General features: G+C 36.2%; 1 protein-coding gene across 1 annotated transcript in view; it reads right to left on the bottom strand.

Moving 5' to 3' along the window:
- The window catches only part of LOC135212486 (cell adhesion molecule Dscam2-like), a gene marked incomplete in the record, with an annotated part of 596569 nt that overhangs the window by 124661 nt on the left and 450006 nt on the right, over positions 1-21902 (bottom strand). The window contains 1 exon segment of the mRNA XM_064245964.1: positions 21562-21740. Within this exon segment, the coding sequence (XP_064102034.1) occupies positions 21562-21740 (179 nt within the window).

Here is a 21902-nt window from a genome sequence, read left to right as displayed (position 1 = left end):
TTACAGCTAAAACTTTTTATTAACGGGTGAAACGTTTTATTTACAACTGAAACTTTTTATTTACCGATGAAATCTTTTATTTACAGCTGAAACTTTTTATCGATGAAATATTTTATTTACAGTTGGAACTTTTTATAGTTGACAACTTGAATCGTGCGAGAAAAAAATATTTTGCAGCCTTCAAGTGGAAAATTATTGAGAAGTATCGAGAGCGATTATATTGACTGATTCTTTGCACAGTTTCAGACCGTTAATCAGGAAACAGGAAAAATTGGTGAACTAATCAGTTACCTGTTGCAAGCAATGTTACCATATCCACCAGCTTGTCAAACAGGGATGAAGGCAACTCACATTTGACCTAACATATTACCAAAACTGGCAAAGAAGCAAATACTACAGTTACAGACAGGTATAACTGGAAAAGAGGTGACTTGGGAAAAAAAACTTGGTGACTAATTAGTAATATGACATTTTGAAACTAACAGTTGATTGAGGCACCTCAGTCAATTACTCGGCCTAATTAACAGTTCCATATTTAGGACATTGTAGTGGATTAATGCTCTCTCCTTCTCTCTCTCTCTCTCTCTCTCTCTCTCTCACAAATTAAGATTAAATGTATCCTTTTCACAGAGACAGATACAGCATTTCGCATCGGGACGCAAACGGTATACATAGACACACACGCACACATAAACATATGTATGTATCTACGTCATAATATATCAATAAAGACGAACTCCAAGAAAGGAAAGAGAAACGATGGAGTAAAGGACAATAAGTCGAAAGGCCTGGCACAACTGCACAATTCCATCGTTCCTCCTTCCTCCGTGGATTGCGTCTTTATCTATAAGCTCGTCACGTTCCATTTTTTCGTGGTTCAATTATGCATACATAAATACATACACACACACACACACGCACATGCACACGCATACGCACACACACAGACATATATATGTATATTTATATGTAATACGTACATACATACATACACATTACCCACGCCCATACCAATCATTAACCCTCCCATACGAAACATTCAAGCTCAAAACATTCCCACATACACTACAAATTGCAGCTACAAACTCTACGAGCGGCCATGAAGTCCTTGACGAGGGACTATATGATATCCCCAAGCGCCAGGATCACAGGGGAAGGGGGATCCTAAGGGTTCCTATAAGAGGTGCCCATTTAAAGCAGATGGCATGGCTTGGGATAGGATGTTTAAAGGTTAAGATCTCAGGATTTTGGGGCATTATGACCGAATCCTTTCGGGGATTGGGGGTTGGGGGGGCGTGGGTGATGTGAGGAGGATGGTATTGATAAAACTGGCGAACTATTATTCTAATTTCACTTACATTAACGCTATGAAGTCCCTTGGTTTAGAATGGGGAAGTATTACTAAAGGGTTTATGGAATGAATACAAAATAATTGACAGGATGTTATAATAATAATAATATAATAATAATAATAATAATAATAATAATAATAATAATAAAAGAAATAAGAAGGATATGGGAAATGCCAGTGGAAATCGTACCATAATCATAGGAGCACTAGGCACGATCCCAAGATCCTTGAAAAGGAATCTAGAAAAAACTAGAGGCTGAAGTAGCTCCAGGACTCATGCAGAAGAGTGTGATCCTAGAAAACGGCGCACATAGTAAGAAAAGTGATGGACTCATAAGGAGGCAGGATGCAACCCGGAACCCCACACTGTAAATACCACCCAGTCGAATTGGAGGACTGTGATGACAAAAAAAAAAAAAAAAAAAAAAAACGATAATTAATAATAATTTATTTTATTTCAGCTCGATGCCATATACTACATGAAATATACTAATTATAGACAATAACATACAAATATAATACCTTGGTTTGACATTCAGCGCAACGAAAATAACTTATATTAATAAACTAAAAGTAAAAATAACTTATATAAATAAAATAAAAGGAAAAATAACTTATATTAATAAAATCAAAGGAAATAACTTACATAATAAAATCAAAGGAATGTGGAATAAATAGAAAAAATATTTAATAGGAAATTAGAGATATATTTTTGTGATTATGTAGAATGGTAAATTACTTTGCTTGAACCCAGATTCAACGAAAAAATTATTTTCCTTGCTAAAATAAAATACACTGCATAATCTTTCACTTGGCAAAAGTCGTTGCTATAGTAGAGTCACATCAACCGTGGATTTGATGTCTAGGCCCGTCCCTTACGACGCTCCTGATTGGCTGTTGGTAAGCCAATCACAGGGCTGGAAACGCTCAGTCTCCCTCTCGAGAGTTCACGTAGTCAGGATGTACTTTCCACCTCTCCTGAGAGATGCTTTTGAAAGACGTATCCCCCAGGAAAGGTGGAACATAAATCCTACTCATGTGAACTCTCGAGAGAGACTGAGAGTTTCCAGCCCTGTGACTGGCTCATCAACAGCCAAATCAGGAACGTCGTAAGGGACGGGCCTAGACATCAATTGAATCAACGGTTGATGTGAATCTACTATAGCAACGGCTTTTGCCAAATGAAAGATTATGCAGTGTATTTTATTTTAGTAAAGAAAATAATTTTTTCGTTGAATCTGTGTTCAAGCAAAGTAATTTACCATCCTACATGGTAAATTACTTTGTGAATCTACTATAGTAACGAATATGCTTGGCATATTAACAACACAAAAAAAATAATAATAATAAAAAAAAGAAACGATTTACTAAACATAAACAAACAAACAAACAAGAATTCTCTTTCATTTAACAGGACGACCGTTCTTTCGCGTCAGTATCAATTCATATGTTGGCCTTTATTAAACTTTTTATGGTCGATAAAACACATGGAAAATTATACCTATCAAAATTCAGCGTCACTGCCTTTGAAATTGCTGATAACTTTGAAGGAGGGAAGATTATTGTTCTGTGGGAACACAGAGGTAGAGAGAATTCCGGCAGTAAGAATAATAATAATAATAATTATGATAATAATAATAATAATAATAATAATTGGTTTATTATTATTATTATTATTATTATTAATATTATTATTATTATTCTCTGGTAACACAGAGGCAGAGAGAATTCTCGCAGCAATAATAATAATAATTCATTATAATAATTAGTTGTTTATTATTATTATTATTATTATCATTATTATTAGTTATCTATCAGAATTACGTCTACGTAAGAATAGGCAGCTAGAATAAAGCAAATAATAATAATAATAATAATAATAATAATAATAATAATAATAATAATAATAATAGAAGATGTAAAACAGAGGCTTAAGACCAAAGCACATAAGATCCAACGGTACATGAGCAGGAATAAGGGATACCAACAGAACAAACTATTCGGAACCAACCAGAAAAGACTATACAGCCAACTAAGAGGGGAAGACAACCATCCAGAAATTCCTGAAGCCGAACCAAGTAAGAGACTCTGGGAAAACATATGGAGCAATCCGGTATCACACAACAAACATGCAACATGGCTCCAGGAAGTCAAGGAAAAAGAAACAGGGAGAATAAAACAATGATTCACTGAGATCACGACAGACACAGTCAGACACCAACTAAAGAAAACGCCAAACTGGAAAGCCCCAGGTCCCGATGAAGTCCATGGATACTGGCTCAAAAACTTCAAGGCCCTACACTCACGAATAGCAGAACAACTCCAGCATTGTATCTCAAATCACCATGCACCCAAATGGATGACCACAGGAAGAACATCCTTAGTACAAAAAGACAAGAGTAAGGGAAATATAGCCAGTAACTACAGGCCTATCACCTGCCTTACCAATAATCTGAAGTTACTAACAGGGTATCATCAGTGAAATGGCTAAATAACCAACTAGTATAAAGACAAACACCATCCCTCCACCAACAGAAAGGCTGCCAGAAGGAAGTGTAGGGGCACAAAAGACCAGCTCCTGATAGACAAAATGGTAATGAAGAACAGTAGGAGAAGGAAAACCAACCTAAGCATGGCATGGATAGACTATAAGAAAGCCTTCGACATGATACCACACACATGGCTAATAGAATGCCTGAAAATATATGGGGCAGAGGAAAACACCATCAGCTTCCTCAAAAATACAATGCGCAACTGGAATACAATACTTACAAGCTCTGGAATAAGACTAGCAGAGGTTAATATCAGGAGAGGGATCTTCCAGGGCGACTCACTGTCCCCACTACTCTTCGTAGTAGCCATGATTCCCATGACAAAAGTACTGCAGAAGATGGATGCCGGGTACCAACTCAAGAAAAGAGAAGGAAATAGATACCCTAATCCAGACTGTAAGGATTGTATCTGGGGATATCAGGATGGAGTTTGGAATAGAAAAATGCGCCTTAGTCAACATACAAAAAGGCAAAGTAACGAGAACTGAAGGAATAAAGCTACCAGATGGGAGCAACATCAAACACATAGATGAGACAGGCGATACTCAAGTCAAAACTCAACGCCGGAAATATGATAAAAGCCATAAACACATGGGCAGTGCCAGTAATCAGATACAGCGCAGGAATAGTGGAATGGACGAAGGCAGAACTCCGCAGCATAGATCAGAAAACCAGGAAACATATGACAATACACAAAGCACTACACCCAAGAGTAAAATACGGACAGACTATATATAACACGAAAGGAAGGAGGGAGAGGACTACTAAGTATAGAGGACTGCGTCAACATCGAGAACAGAGCACTGGGGCAATATCTGAAAACCAGTGAAGACGAGTGGTTAAAGATTGCATGGGAAGAAGGACTAATAAAAGTAGACGAAGACCCAGAAATATACAGAGACAGGAGAATGACAGACAGAACAGAGGACTGGCACAACAAACCAATGCACGGACAATACATGAGACAGACTAAAGAACTAGCCAGCGATGACAATTGGCAATGGCTACGAGGGAGAGCTAAAGAAGGAAACTGAAGGAATGATAACAGGGGCACAAGATCAGGCCCTAAGAACCAGATATGTTCAAAGAACGATAGACGGAAATAACATCTCTCCCATATGTAGGAAGTGCAATACGAAAAATGAAACCATAAACCACATAGCAAGCGAATGCCCGGCACTTGCACAGAACCAGTACAAAAAGAGGCATGATTCAGTGGCAAAAGCCCTCCACTGGAGCCTGTGCAAGAAACATCAGCTACCATGCAGTAATAAGTGGTACGAGCACCAACCTGAGGGAGTGATAGAAAACGATCAGGCAAAGATCCTCTGGGACTATGGTATCAGGACGGATAGGGTGATACGTGCAAACAGACCAGACGTGACGTTGATTGACAAAGTCAAGAAGAAAGTATCACTCATTGATGTCGCAATACCATGGGACACCAGAGTTGAAGAGAAAGAGAGGGAAAAAATGGATAAGTATCAAGATCTGAAAATAGAAATAAGAAGGAAATGAGATTTGCCAGTGGAAATCGTACCCATAATCATAGGAGCACTAGGCACGATCCCAAGATCCCTGAAAAGGAATCTAGAAAAACTAGAGGCTGAAGTAGCTCCAGGACTCATGCAGAAGAGTGTGATCCTAGAAACGGCGCACATAGTAAGAAAAGTGATGGACTCCTAAGGAGGCAGGATGCAACCCGGAACCCCACACATAAATACCACCCAGTCGAATTGGAGGACTGTGATAGAGCAAAAAAAAAAAAAAAAAAAAAAATAATAATAATAATAATATTATTATTATTATTATTATTATTATTATTATTATTATTATTATTATTATTATTATTATTATTATTATCCCAACATTGTCTAACTCAAGACATAAATCTGGTAAAATGCCAATAAATCATTTACAGGTACACGTAAACTGACAGGAAATTTACGACGTAAACCTGTCAAGTAAAAATAAGGGGAAGGGGAGGGGGGAAGCGGAGGGGGAGGGGTGGGTCAGGGGATTTCCAGTGGATTCAGTCCAATTGAAAGGGGATTAACCAGCTCAGTTGCCATAAAGGATTTATGATGCTGCGCTGTTGCCCAATAGGTGGGGTGGTATTTTAAAGATATATTAATATTTACCAAGGTTCCAATTATTCGCGGAAGGTGGGGTGGCATTCTAAAAAATGCTAATAACATTTATCAAGGTTCCAATTATTCGCGGAAGACTTTTAAACTGGTCTCCATGGAGAACGAGAGAGATTTAAATTCTTTTAAATTTACGAGGAACAAAATTACTCTGGGCCAAAGTGAATGAGAATAAACAGATCATGATTTTTCAAAATTTTGCAAAAATTTTAATACGACTGAAATAAAGCTTCACAATGAAATCAAGCGGTTGGTAGAGATCATCTATGAAAAGGGAATATTTCAACATCAAAACGATATTACTTACATTATATCAGGACGCTGTACTACATAATATTTAAACTTAAGTCACGGCTGTGATTTCTTGATTAAAGAAAGCGTAAGAAAACAATTGTTTTATTATTGCTTTTGAATCAGATATCAAAGAGAGAGAGAGAGAGAGAGAGAGAGAGAGAGAGAGAGAGAGAGAGAGAGAGAGAATGCCTTGTGATGTGTTCCACCTACGTGGATGTGATATATCAGTCATAAACATCCCGTTTTGATTTTATATTCATTACTATATTAATATGGGAACCATGAGCTCTTCTCTCTCTCTCTCTCTCTCTCTCTCTCTCTCTCTCTCTCTCTCTCCACCATACCTGCAACCAATAATATATTGTTACTCGTCAGTCAGCTGTTTGTGAGCCGATGCTCTACTACTGTGCACACACATACACACACACACACAAACATATACACAAACACAGGCACACAAACACAAACACACAGGAGTGTTCCCTAGAGTCCCAGAATCTCTGTACAAACAGTAATTAGACCGTAGGTAAATACAATTATATAGGGTGTTTGTCTGCGCTGTTCATTCGTACCTGATTTAAAGTTTTTGTTCCGTTGTAAAATAATATAATACAAATATTATATTATCTTTAAGCAATATAATACAAATATCATATTTTGCTTAAATAGTATAATACAAACTGTGAACATTCTAGTTATGTCGAATTTACTAAAGAGTAACGCTGGCCTACCTCAGATTTAGCAAAGCCTTCAAAAATATATAATGAAAAAATATATAAAAAATATGATTAATGTGCAACACTTACACCAATGATCTAGAGTATTTGTTGATGAGAAATCTACTGAATAAGTAAAGATCGAATCATCAGGTAATGAAGAGTGGAAGGAATGAATCACCAGTCATATGCTGTATGGAGAGGATGAATCACCAGGCAAAGCAAGAATGGAAGGGATGAATAGTCATGCAGACAAGGAATGGGAAGGATGAATCACCAGGCATATAAGGAATGGAAGGGATGAATCACGAGCCAAACAAAGAATGGAGAGGATGAATCACATACAAAGAATGTCTGGGATGAATCGCCAGACAAATAAAGAATTGAAGGCAGGAATCACAAGAGGGGTTAACAAAGAGTGGAAAGGGTGAATCACCAAACAAACAAAGAATAAATAGGACGAATCACCGAACAAACAAAGAATGAAAAGGGTAAATCACCAAACAAACAAAGTCAATAAACAAAATAAAATGGACGAATCACCGAACAAACAAATAGAGTGGACCAAAAGGGTGAATCACAAACAAACAAAGAAATAAATAGGACGAATCACCCTAAACAAACAAGAGTGGAAAGGGTGAATCACCAACAAACAAAGAAGATAAATATGGGACGAATCACCCAAACAAACAAAGAGTGGAAAGGGTGTGAATCCCCTAAACCAACAAATGAATAAATAGGAGGAGGACGAATCACCAAACAAACAAAGAGTGTAAAGTGAATCACCAAACAAACACCGAATAAATAGGACAATCACCGAACAAACAAAAAAGAAATAAATAGGACGAATCACCGAAACAAACAAAGGTGGAAAGGGTGAATCACAAACAACAAAGAATAAATAGGACGAATCACCAACAAAAAAACAAAGAGTGGAAAGGGTGAATCACCAACAAACAAAGAATAAATAGGACGGAATCCAAATCCCCAAAACAAACAAAGAGTGTAAAGGGTGAATGCATCCAAACAAACAAGAATAAATAGGACGAATCACCAAACAAACAAAGAGTGGAAAGGGTGAATCACCAAACAAACAAGATAAATAGGACGAATCACCAAACAAACAGAGTGGAAAGGTGAATCACCAAACAAACAAAGAATAAATAGACGAATCACCAAACAAAACAAAGAGTGGGAAAAAATGGGTGAATCACCAAACAAACAAAGAATAAATAGGACGAATCACCGACAAACAAAAGAATAAACAAAGAAAAATAGGACGAATCACCGAACACAAAGAGTGGAAAGGGTGAATCGCCAAACACCAAACAAAGAATAAAGATAGGGACGAATCACCAAACAAACAAAGAATGGAAAGTGAAAGGGTGAATCACCAAAACAAACAAAGAATAAATAGGACGAATCGCCAAACAAACGAAAGAGTGGAAAGGGTGAATCGCACAAAACAAACCAAACAAAGAACAAAGAATAAATAGACGAACTCACCAACAAACAAGAGTGGAAAGGGTGAATCACCAAACAAACAAAGAATAAATAGGACGAATCACCGAACACAAACAAAGAGTTGGCAAGTGAAAATGATCAAACCAAACAAAACAAAGAAGGATCATGACAATCACCGAACAAACAAAGAGAGTGGAAAGGGTGAATCACCAAACAAACAAACAAAGAATAAATAGACGGAATCCCAAACACAAACAAAGAGTGGAAAGGGGTGAATCACCAAACAAACAAAGAATAAATAGGACGAATCACCGACAAAGAACAGAATAAATAGACGAATCACCGAACAAACAAAGAGTGGAAAGGGTGAATCACCAACAACAAAAGAAATAAATACCGAATCAACACAAAGAACAAACAAGAGGTGGGAAAAGGGTGAAATCACCAAACAAACAAGAATAAATAGGGACGAATCACCAACAAACAAGATAAATGGAAAATGGTGAATCACCAACAAACAAGAATAAATAGGACGAATCACCAAACAAACAAAGAGTGGAAAGGTGAATCACCAAACAAACAAAGTAAAAATAGGACGAATCACCGAAAAACAAAACAAAGAGCTGAAAAGGTGAAAAGGGAAATCACCAACAAGCAAAGAAATAAATAGTGACGAATCACCAAACAAATAAACAGAGTGGAAAGGTGAATCACCAAACACTAAACCAAAAGATAAACCTAGGAGACGAATCACGAACAAACAAAGAATAAATAGGACGAAATCACCGAACAAACAAAGAGTGGAAAGGGTGAATCACCACAAACAAAGAAATAAAATTAAGGACGAAGGAAATCACCAAACAAACAAAGTGGTGGAAAGGGTGATCACAAACAAAGACAAAGAATAATAGACGAATCACCAAACAAAACAAAGAGTGGAAAGGGTGAATCACCAAACAAAAACAAACCCAAAGAATAAAATAGGAGGCGAATCACCAAACAAAACAAAGAGTGGAAAGGGTGAATCACCAAACAAACAAAGAATAATAGGACGAATCACCGAACAAACAAAGAGTGGAAAGGGGTGATCACCAACAAACAAAGAATAAATAGACGAATCACAAACAAACAAAGAGTGGGAAAGGGTGAATCCCCAAACCAAACAAACACTAAATAGGACGAATCACCGAACAAACAAAGAATAAATAGGACGAATCACCGAACAACAAAGAGTGGAAAGGGTGAATCACCAAACAAACAAAGAATAATAGGAACGAATCACCAAACAAACAAAGAGTGGAAAGGGGTGAATCACGCCAAACAAACAAAGAATAAATAGGACGAATCACCGAACAAACAAAGAATAAATAGGACGAATCACCGAACAAACAAAGAGTGGAAAGGGTGAATCACCCAAAAACAAACAAAGAATAAATAGGGACGAATCACCAAACAAACAAAGAGTGGAAAGGGTAATCACCAAACAACAAAGAATAAATAGGAGAAATCACCGAACAACAAAGAATAAATAGGACGAATCACCGAACAAACAAAGAGTGGAAAGGGTGAATCACCAAAACAAACAAAGAATAAATAGGACGAATCACCCAAACAAACAAAGAGTGGAACGTGAATCACCAACAAACAAAGGAAAATAAATAGGACGAATCACCGAAAAACAAACAAAGCCATAATAGGACGAATGGCACCGAACAAACAAAGATGGAGGAGGGTGAAAATCACCAACAAACGAAAGGAAATACTATAGGACGGAATCACCAAAACAAAACAAAGAGTGGAAAGGGTGAATCACCAAACAAACAAAGAATAAACATAGACGAATCACCGAAACAAACAAAGAATCAAATAAAGGGAAACGAATCACCGAAGCAAACAAGAGTGGAAAGGGTGAATCACCAAACAAACAAAGAATAAATATTGGACGAATCACCAAACAAACAAAGATGGAAAGGGTGTGGAATCACCAAACAAACAAAGAAATAATAGGACGAATCCCCCCCCCCCCCCCCCCACCAAACAAACAAAGAGTGGAAAGGTGAATCACCAAACAAACAAAGAATAATAGGACGAATCACCAAACAAACAAAGAATGGAAAGGGTGAATGCATCCACAAACAAAGAATAAATAGGACGAATCCCACCGAACAAAGAACAATAGTGGAAAGGGTGGAAAAGGGTCACAAAAACAAACACAAGAATAAATAGGACGAATCACCAAACAAACAAAGAGTGGAAAGGGTGAATCACCAAACAACAAAGAATAAATAGGACGAATCACCGAACAAACAAGAATAAATAGGGACGAATCACCGAACAAACAAAGAGTGGAAAGGGTGAATCACCAAACAAACAAAGATAAATAGGACTAATCAACCAAACAACAAAGAGTGGAAAGGGTGGAATCACAAACAAACAAAGAATAAAACAGGACGAATCACCGAACAAACAAGAATAAATAGGACGAATCACCGAACAAACAAAAAGAGGGAAAGGGTGAATCACCAACAAAACAAAGATAAATAGGACGAATCACACCAAACAAAACAAAGAGTGGAAAGGGGTGAATCACCAAACAAACCAAAGAATAAATAGGACGAATCACCGAACAAAGAAAACAAAGCATAAATAGGACGAATCACCGAAACAAACAAAAGAGTGGAAATGGGTGAATCACAACAAACAAAACAAAGAATAAATATGGACGAATCACCAACAAACAAGAGTGGAAAGGGTGAATCACCAAACAAACAAAGAGTAAATAGGACGAAATCACCGACAACAAAGAATAATAGGACGAACTATCCCCGAACAACAAGAGTGTAAAGGGTGAAACACCAAACAAACAAAGAATAAATAGGACGAATCACCAACAAAACAAAGAAGGGTGGAAAGGGACGAATCCAAACAAACAAGAGTGGAAAGGGTGAATCACCAAACAAACAAAGAATAAATAGGACGAATCACCAAACAAACAAAGAGTGGAAAGGGTGGAAATCACAAACAAACAAAGAATAATGGACGAATCACCAACAACAAAGAGTGGAAAGGGTGAATCACCAAAACAAACAAAGAATAAAGAGGACGATCAAACAAACAAAGAGTGGAAAGGTGATCACCAAACAAACCAAGAATAAATAGGAACAACCCAACAAACAAAGAAGGAATCACCGAACCAAACAAAGAGTGGAAAGGTGACTCACCAAACAAACAAAGAATAAATGGGACGAATTCCACCAAACAAACAAAGAAGTTGGAAAGGGTGAAATCACCAAACAAACAAAAGAATAAATAGACAATCACCGGAAACAAACAAAGGGTATAAATAGAACGAAATCACCAACAAACAGAATAAATATGACGATCACCAAACAAAAGCAAAGAGTGGAAAGGGTGAATCACCAAACAAACAAAGAATTAAAATAGGAACAATCACCAAACAACAAGAAGTGGAAAGGGTGAATCATCCGAACAAACAAGAATAAATAGGACGAATCAACCCGAACAAACAAAGAATAAATGCACCGAGAATCACCGAACAAACCAAAGAGTGGAAGGGTGAATCACCAAACAAACAAAAGAATGAAGGACCAAATAAGATAAATTACGAATCACCAAAACAAACAAAGACAACCGAAGTGGGAGGTGGAATGAATCACCAAACAAACAAAGAATAAATATGACGATCACCGAACCAACAAAAATAAATAAGGACGAATCACCGAACAAAACAAGAGTGGAAAGGGTGAATCACCAAACAAACAAAGATAAATAGGACGAATCAAACCAAACAAACAAGATGTGAAAGGTGAATCAACCAAACCAAACAAAGAATAAATAGGGACGAATCACCGAAACAACAAAGAATAAATAGGACAATCACCGAAACAAGCAAAAAAATGGTGAATCACCAAACAAACAAAGAATAATAGGAACGAATCACCAAAACAAACCAAAGGAGTGGAAAGGTTTAATCACCAAACAAACAAAGAATAAATAGGGACGAATCACCCGAAACAAACAAAGAAGATGGAAACGGGAATAAACAACCGACCAAACAAAGAGTGGAAAGGGTAAGGAAATCACCAAACAAAACAAAGATAAATAGGACATAAGGCGAATCACCAAACAAAACGCAGAGTGGGAAAGGGTGAATCCCCAAACCAAACAAAAAAAAGATCGGACAAACCAAACAAAAGAATAAAATAGGACACCTCCCAACAAAACAAAGATGGAAAGGGTGAATCACCAAACAAACAAAGAATAATAGGGACAATCACAAACAACAAAGAGTGGAAATGGGGAATCACCAAAACAAACAAAGAATAAATAGGACGAAATCACCGAACAAACAAAGAATAAATAGGACGAATCACCGAACAAACAAAGAGTGGAAAGGTGAAATCAAACCAAACAACAAACAAAGGAATCACCAAAACCAAACCAAGAATAAATAGGACGAATCACCAAACAAACAAAGAGTGGAAATAAAGGGTGATCACCAAACAAACAAGATAAATAGGACGAATAACCGAATCAACCGAACAAACAAAGAATAAATAGGACGAATCCACCGAAACAACAAAAAGTGGAAATCACCAAACAAACAAAGAATGGAAATGAACACCAAACAAACAAAGAATAAATAGGACGAATCAACCAAACAAACAAGAGTGGAAAGGGGTGAATCAACCAAACAAACAAAGAATAAATAGGTACGAATCGCACCGAAACAAAGCAAAGAATAAATAGGACGAATCACCGAACAAACAAAAGAAGTGGAAAGGGTGACTCCCAAACCAAACAAACAAAGAATAAATGGAGGTGAATCAACCAAAAAAAAAAAAAAACAAACAAAGAATCACCAAACCAACAACAAAGAAGGTGGAAAGGGTGAATCACCAAACAAACAAAGATAAATAGGACAATCACCGAATCAAACCCGAAAACACAAAGAATAAATAGGACGAATCACCGAACAAACAAAGATGGTGGAAAGAATCAACCAAACAAACAAAGATAAAGGGTGAATCACCAACAAACAAGAATTTTTAAAAAAAAAATAGGACGAATCACAAACAAACAAAGAATGGAAAGGGTGAATCACCAAAGAACTAAACAAAGAATAAATAGGACAAACCGATCAAACCGAACAAACCAAACAAAGAATAAATAGGATAACGAATCAACCGAACAAACAAAGAGTGGAAAGGGTGAATCACCAAACAAACAAAGAACAAAGAACTAAATAGGAACGAATCACCAAACAACAAGGAGGTGAAACGTGAATCAACCAACAAACAAAGAATAAATAGGACGAAGCCCGAACAAACAAAGAGTGGAAAGGGTAAGGAACTAATCAACCGAACCAAACCAACGAATCACCAAACAAAACAAAGAATAAATAAGGACGAATCACCGAAACAAACAAAGAGTGGGGAAGGGTGGAATCACCAAACAAACAAAGAATAAATAGGACGAATCACCAAAACAAACAAAGAAGTGAACAAAGGTTGGAAATTTTCAAACCAAAAACCAAACAAAGAATAAATAGGACTAATCCAACCAACCAAACCAAATAAATAATAAGGCCCCTACGAATCACCCCGAACAAACAAAGAGTGGAAAGGGTGAATCACCAAACGAAAGGCAAAGAATAAATATGAACAAATCGAATCAACCAAACAAAAGAAGTGGCAAAACAAACAAAGAGTGGAAAGGGTGAATCAAAACAAACAAAGCTAAATAGGACGAATCACCGAACAAACAAAGTAATAAATAGGACGAATCACCGAATCAAACGAGTCGGAAAGGGTGAATCACCAAACAAACAAAGAATAAATGTGACGATCACCGAACAAACCAAAGAGTGGAAGGGTGAATCACCAAACAAACGAAGATAATAGGACGAATCACCGAAACAAAAACAAAAAATAAATTAGGACGAATCACCAAACAAACAAAGAGTGGAAAGGGTGAATCACCAAACAAACCGAATAAATAGGACGAATCACCGGGAAAAAACAAAGAAGGTGGAATCATCAAACAACAAACAAAGAGTAAATAGGACCGAATCACCAAACAAACAAAGAATAAATAGACGAAATCACCGAACAACAAAGAGTGGAAAGGGGTGATCACCAAACAACAAAGAATAATATACGAATCACCAAACAACACGAGAAGAAATGAAACGAATCACCAAAACAAACAAAAGTGAATAAATAGGACGACAGACAAAAACAAAGAATAAAATAGGACGAACTCACCGAACAAACAAAGAGTGGAAAGGGTGAAATCACCAAACAAAGAATAAATAGGGACGAAATCACCAACAAAGGGAACAAAAGAAGTGGAAAGGGTGAATCACCAAACAAACAAAGAATAAATAGGACGATCACCGAACAAACAAAGAATAAATAGGACGAATCACCGAACAAACGAAGTGGAAAGGGTAATCACCAAACAACAAAGATAAATCGACGAATCACCAAACAAACAAAGAGTAAAGGTAGACAATCACCAAACCAAACAAAGAATAATAGGACGAATCACCAAACAAACAAAGAGTTGGAAAGGGTGAATCCCAAACAACCAAAACAAAGAATAAATAGGACGAATCACCGAACAAACAAAAGAATAAATAGGAACGAATAACCGAACAAACAAAGAATTGATAATCACCAAACAAACAAAAGAAAAATAGGACGAATTCACCGAACAAACAAAAATGGAAGGAATCACCAACAAACAAAGAATAAATAGGAACAATCACCAACAAACACAGAATGGAAAGAATCACCAAACAAACAAAGAATAAATGGAACAATCCAAACAAACAAAGAATAAATTGGACGAATCACCAACCAAACAAAGTGGAAAGGGTGCATCACCAACAAACAAAGAATAAATAGGAACGAATCACCAACAAACAAAGATAAATAGGACGAAATCACCGAACAAACAAATATGGAAACGAATAAATAGGACAATCGACACCAAGAAATAAGGGTGAATCGACCAAACAAAAAGAATAAATAGGACGAATCCAAACCGAAACAACAAAGAATAAATAGGACAATCGAACAAACAAAGTGGAAGGGTGAAATCACCAAACCAAACAAACAAAGAATAAATCAGGTAGGGACGAATCACCGAACAAACAAAGAAAAAGGATAAATAAAGGGGACGAATCACGACACCAAAGAATCAATAGACGAATCATCACCAAACAAAGAATAAATAGACGAATACAACACGAAGTGGAAATGTCACCAAACAAACAAAAGATAAATAGGACAATCACCAAACAAACAAAGACAGTAAATCAACACCAACAAGAGGAAATAAAGAAACGAATCACCGAACAACAAAGATAAAATCACCAAACAACAAAGAATAAAATAGGACGAATCACCGAAACAAACAAAGAATAAATAGGACGAATCACCAAACAAACAAGAATAAATAGCCGAATCACCGAACAAACAAAGAGTGGAGTGATCACCAAAAAACAAACAAACGAATAAATAGGACGAATCACCGACATAATATAGAACAACAAAGAATAAAGGACGAATCACCGAACAAACAAAAGATAAATAAGAATCAACCAAACAAACAAAGAACAACCAAAGAATAAATAGGAGAATCACCGAACAAACAAAGAATCAACACCAAACAAATAAATAAATAGAATAAATGACGAATCACCGAACAAACAAAGAATAAATAGGAATGTGGAGATCACACCAAACAAACAAAGAGTGGAAAGGGTGAATCAAACCAAACAAAGATAAATAGGACGAATCACCGAACAAACAAAGATCAAATAGGACGAATCACCGAACAAACAAAGAGTGGAAAGGGTGAATCTCGGACAACAAAACAAACAAAGAATAAATAGGAGAATCACCAACAAACAAAGAATAAAGGAGCGAATCACCGAACAAACAAAGAATAAATAGACGAATCACCAACAAACAAACGAGTGGGACGGGTGAAGACACAAACAAACAAAGAATAAATAGGACGAACGAACAAACAAAGAAGGAGTCACCGAACAAACAAAGATAAATAGGACATCAACCACAAACAAAGAGTGGAAAGGGTGAATCACCAAACAAACAAAGATAAATGGACGAATCACCGAACAAACAAAGATAATAAAGGGACGAATCAACCGAACCAAACAAAGAATAAATAGGACGAATCACCGAACAAACAAAGAATAAATAGGACAATCACCAACAAACAAGAGTGGAAAGGGTGAATCACCAAACAAACAAAGAATAAAAGGACGAATCACCGAACAAACAAGAATAAATAGGACGAATCACCAACAAACAAAGAATAAATAGGACGAATCACCAACAAACAAAGAATAAATTGACGAATCAGAACGAATCAACACCAAACAAACAAAAGTGGAAAGGGTGAATCACCAAACAAACAAGAATAAATAGGACGAAATCACCGAATAAACAAAGAATAAATAGGACAACACCACAAACAAATAAATAATAGAACAATCACCGAACAAACAAAGAATAAATAGAACTAATCAGAACGAATGACGACACCAAATAATAAATAGGACGAAATCACAACAAACAAGAATAATAGGACGAATCACCGAACAAACAAAGAGTGAAAGGTGATCACCAAAACAAACAAAGAATAAATAGGACAATCACCGAACAAAGAATAAAATAGGACGAATCACCCGAACAAGAAGAATAAATAGGACGAATCACCGAATCAGAACAACAGAGTGGAAAGTGATCACCAAAAACAAAGAATAAAATAGGACAATCACCGTCGAAACAAGAATAAATAGACGATCACCGAACAAACAGATAAATAGGACGAATCACCGACAAACAAAGATGGAAAGGGTGAATCACCAAACCAAACAAGAATATACGAAATCAAACCGAACAAACAAAGAATAAATAGGACGAATCAAGAATGGACAATCAACCGAACAAACAAAGATGAAAGCTGGATCACACCAAACAAACAAAGATACATAGACGAATCACCGAACAAACAAAGAATAAATAGGACGAATCGACACCAAAGAATAAATAGGACGATCACGAACAAACCAAAGAGTGGAAGGGTGATCACCAAACAACAAAGGATAAATAGGAACGAATCACCAACAAACAAAGAATAAATAGGACGAATCAGAACAAACAAGAATAAATAGACGAATCAACAAACAAAGAGTGGAAAGGGTGAATCACCAAACAAACAAAGAATAAAATAGCGAATCACCGAACAAACAAAGAATAAATAGGAGACACCCTTAACAACAAAAGAGTGGAAAGGGTGAATCACCAAACAAACAAAGAATAAATGGACGAAATCACCGAACAACAAAGAATAAATAGGACGAATCACCGACAAAACAAAGAATAAATAGGACGAATCACCAAACAAACAAGAATAATAGGACTAATCACCGAACACAAAGAGTGGAAGGGTGAATCACCAAACAAAAACAAAGAATAAAAAATGGCAAATCACCGAACAAAACAAAAATAAATAGGACGAATCACCGAACAAACAAGAATAAATAGGAACAATCACCAAACAAACAAAGAACTAATAAATGACGAATCACCGACAAACAAAGATGGAAAGGGTGAATCACCAAACAAACAAAGAATAAAATAGGACGACAATCACCGAACAAACAAAGATAAATAGACAAAGAAATCACCAACAAACAAAGAATAAATAGGACAATCACCGAACAAACAAATGAGTGGAAAGGGTGAATCAAACAAACAAAGAATAAATAGGAGAATCAAACCGAACAAACAAAGAATAAATAGGACGAATCACCGAACAAACAAAGAAATAAATAGACGAATCACCAAACAAACAAAGAATAAATAGACTAATCACCGAACAAACAAAGAGTGGGAAAGGGTAATCACCAACAAACAAAGAATAAATAGGACGAATCACCGAACAAACAAAGAATAAATGGAGAACGAATCAACACAAACAAAGAATAAATAGGAACGAATCACAAACAAACAAGAATGGACGAATCACGACCAAACAAAGACAAAGATGGAAAGGGTGAATCACCAAAGGACAAAGAATAAATGGAAAGGAACGAATCATCAGAACAAACAAAAGAATAAATAGGCGAACACGAACAAACAAAGAATAAATAGGACGAATCACCAAACAAAACAAAGATAAAATAGTACGACAATCAGAACAAACAAAGAGTGGAAAGGGGGGAATCACCAAAACAACAAGAATAAATAGGCGAATCACCGAACAAACAAGAATAAATAGGACAATCACCAACAAACAAAAGAATAAATAGGACGAATCACCAAACAAACAAAGAATAAATAGGACGAATCACCGAACAAACAAAGAGTGGAAAGGGTTAATCACCAAACAAACAAAGAATAAATAGGACGAACACCGAACAAACAAGATAAATAGGACGAATCACGGACCAACAAACAAAGAATAAATAGGCGAATCACAAACAAACAAAGAATAAATAGGACGAATCACCAACAAACAAAGAGTGGAAATGTGAACACCAAACAAACAAAGATAAATAGGACGAATAACCGAACAAACAAAGAATAAATAGGACGAATCACCGAACAAACAAGAATAATAGGACGAATCACCAAACAACAAAGAATAAATAGGACGAATCCCGAACAAACAAAGATGGGAAAGGGTCATCACCAAAAACAAAACAAAGAATAAATAGGACGAATCACCCGAACAAACAAAGAATATAGGACGAATCACCGAACAACAAAGGAATAAATAGACGAATCACCAAACAAAGAATAAATAGGACGTCCAACAAAACAAAAGAGTGGAAAGGGTGAACACCAAACAAACAAAGAATAAATAGGACGAATCACCGAACAAACAAAGAATAAATAGGACGAACGAACAAACAAAGAATAAATAGGACGAATACCAAACAAACAAAGAAATAAATAGGACGAATCACCGAACAAAACAAAAAGAGTGGAAAGGGTGAATCACCAAACAAACAAAAGAATAAATAGGACGAATCACCGAACAAACAAAGAATAATAGGACGAATCACCGAACAAACAAAGAATAAATGGACGAATCACCGAACAAACAAAGAATAAATAGGACGAATCACCAAACAAACAAAGAAATAAATAGGACGAACACCGAACAAACAAAGTGGAGGGTGAATCACCAAAAACAAACAAAGAATAATAGGACGAATCACGAACAAACAAGAATAAGGACGAATCACGAACAAACAAGAATAATAGGACGAATCACCGAACAAACAAAGAATAAATAGGAGAATCAACCAAACAAACAAAAGAATAAATACGAATCACCGAACCAAACAGAGTGGAAAGGGTAATCACCAAACAACAAAGAATAAATAGGACGAATCACCGAACAAAGAAAATAAATAGGCAATTCACCGAACAACAAAGAATAATAAAGACGAATCACCGAACAAACAAGAATAAATAGGACGAATCACCAAACAAACAAAGAATAAAAATTAGACGAATCACCGACAAACAAAGAGTGGAAAGGGGGAATCACCAAACAAACAAAGAATAAATAGGACGAATCACCGAACAAACAAAGAATAAATAGACGAATCACCGAACAAACAAATAAATAGGACAATCGACAAACAATAATAAAGGACGAATCACCAAACAACAAAGAATAAATGGCGAATCACCGAACAAACAAAAGAGTGGAAAGGGTGAATCACCAAACAAACAAAGAATAAATAGGACGAATCACCGAAAACAAAGAATAATAGACGAATCGAACAACAAGAATAAATGGACGAATCACCAAAAACAAAAAAGAATAATAGGGACGAATCACCAAACAAACAAAGAATAAATAGGACGAATCACCGAACAAACAAGAGTGGAAAAGGGTTGAATCCCACCAAACAAAGAATAAATAGGAGAATCACGAACAAACAAAGAAATAAATAGGACGAAATCACCGAACAAACAAAGAATAAATAGGACGAATCACCGAACAAACAAAGAATAAATAGACGAATCACCAAACAAACAAAGAATAAATAGGAGAATCCCAACAAACAAAGAAAAGTGGAAAGGGTGAATCACCAAACAAACAAAGAATAAATAGGACGAATCACCGAACAACAAAGAATAAATGGACGAATCAAAACCGAACAACAAAGAATAAATAGGACGAATCACCAAACAACAAAGAATAAATAGGACGAATCACCGAACAAACAAAGAGTGGAAAGGGTGAATCACAAACAAAGAATAAATAGGACGAATCACCGCAAACAAAGAATAAATAGGACGAAATCACCGAACAAACAAAGATAAATAGACAATCACCACACAAAGAAAAATAAAGGACGAATCACCAAACAAACAAAGAATAAATAGGGACAATCACCGAACAAACAAAGAGTGGAAAGGGTAATCAACCAAAGATAAATAGGACGAATCCCCGAACAAAACAAAGATAAATAGGACAATCACCAAACAAACAAAAGAATAATAAATAGGACAATCACCGAACAAACAAAGAATGAAAAGGGTAAATCACCAAACAAACAAAGAATAAATAGGACGAATCACCAAACAAACAAAGAATGGAAAGGACGAATCACCAATCAAGGAAAGAATAAGAAGGACGAAACACAAACAAAACAAAGGATGAAAAGGGTAAAACACCAAACAAACAAAGAATAAAAAGGATGAATCACCAAACAAAAAAAGAATGGAAGTGTTGAATCACTAAACAAACTAAGAATGGAAGGACGAATCACCAAACAAACAAGGAATGGAATATACGAATCTCCAAACAAACAAAGAATGGAATGGACGAATCACTAAACAAACAAAGAATGAAAAGGGTAAATCACCAAACAAACAAAGAAAGGAAAGGACGAATCAATAAACCAGAAAGGATGAATCACCAAACAAACAAAGAATGTCACGGATGAATACCTGTCTCACTGCGGGTATGTTGGTAACAGGAACCCCATCTCGCCCTATCCAGGTGACGTCGGGGGGCGGGGACCCCGTGGCCCTGCAGGAAGCAGACGCCCCTGCCGAGGATACGAACCACAGCTTGCTGGGGGGTTCCTCCACCCACCTTGGGGCTTCCAGACCGCCACGACTAAGCACTGGAATGAGAAGAAGAAAAATGTGATGAAATAAAAAAAAAATGAAGTTATTATAACAAATTGCAAACAGTTAGAAATAGTTGATTACATTTTTTTCTAAATTGTACTAAATTATTTTCTAAAATTTGATGGAATAAAATGAAGTTATCACAACAAACAAGA

This window comes from Macrobrachium nipponense, chromosome 41 (assembly GCF_015104395.2).
Source record: "Macrobrachium nipponense isolate FS-2020 chromosome 41, ASM1510439v2, whole genome shotgun sequence".
In the NCBI taxonomy this organism is placed as follows: domain Eukaryota; kingdom Metazoa; phylum Arthropoda; class Malacostraca; order Decapoda; family Palaemonidae; genus Macrobrachium; species Macrobrachium nipponense.
Note: the sequence above shows the minus strand (reverse complement) of the source record. Positions and strands in the feature narration are given on the sequence as shown.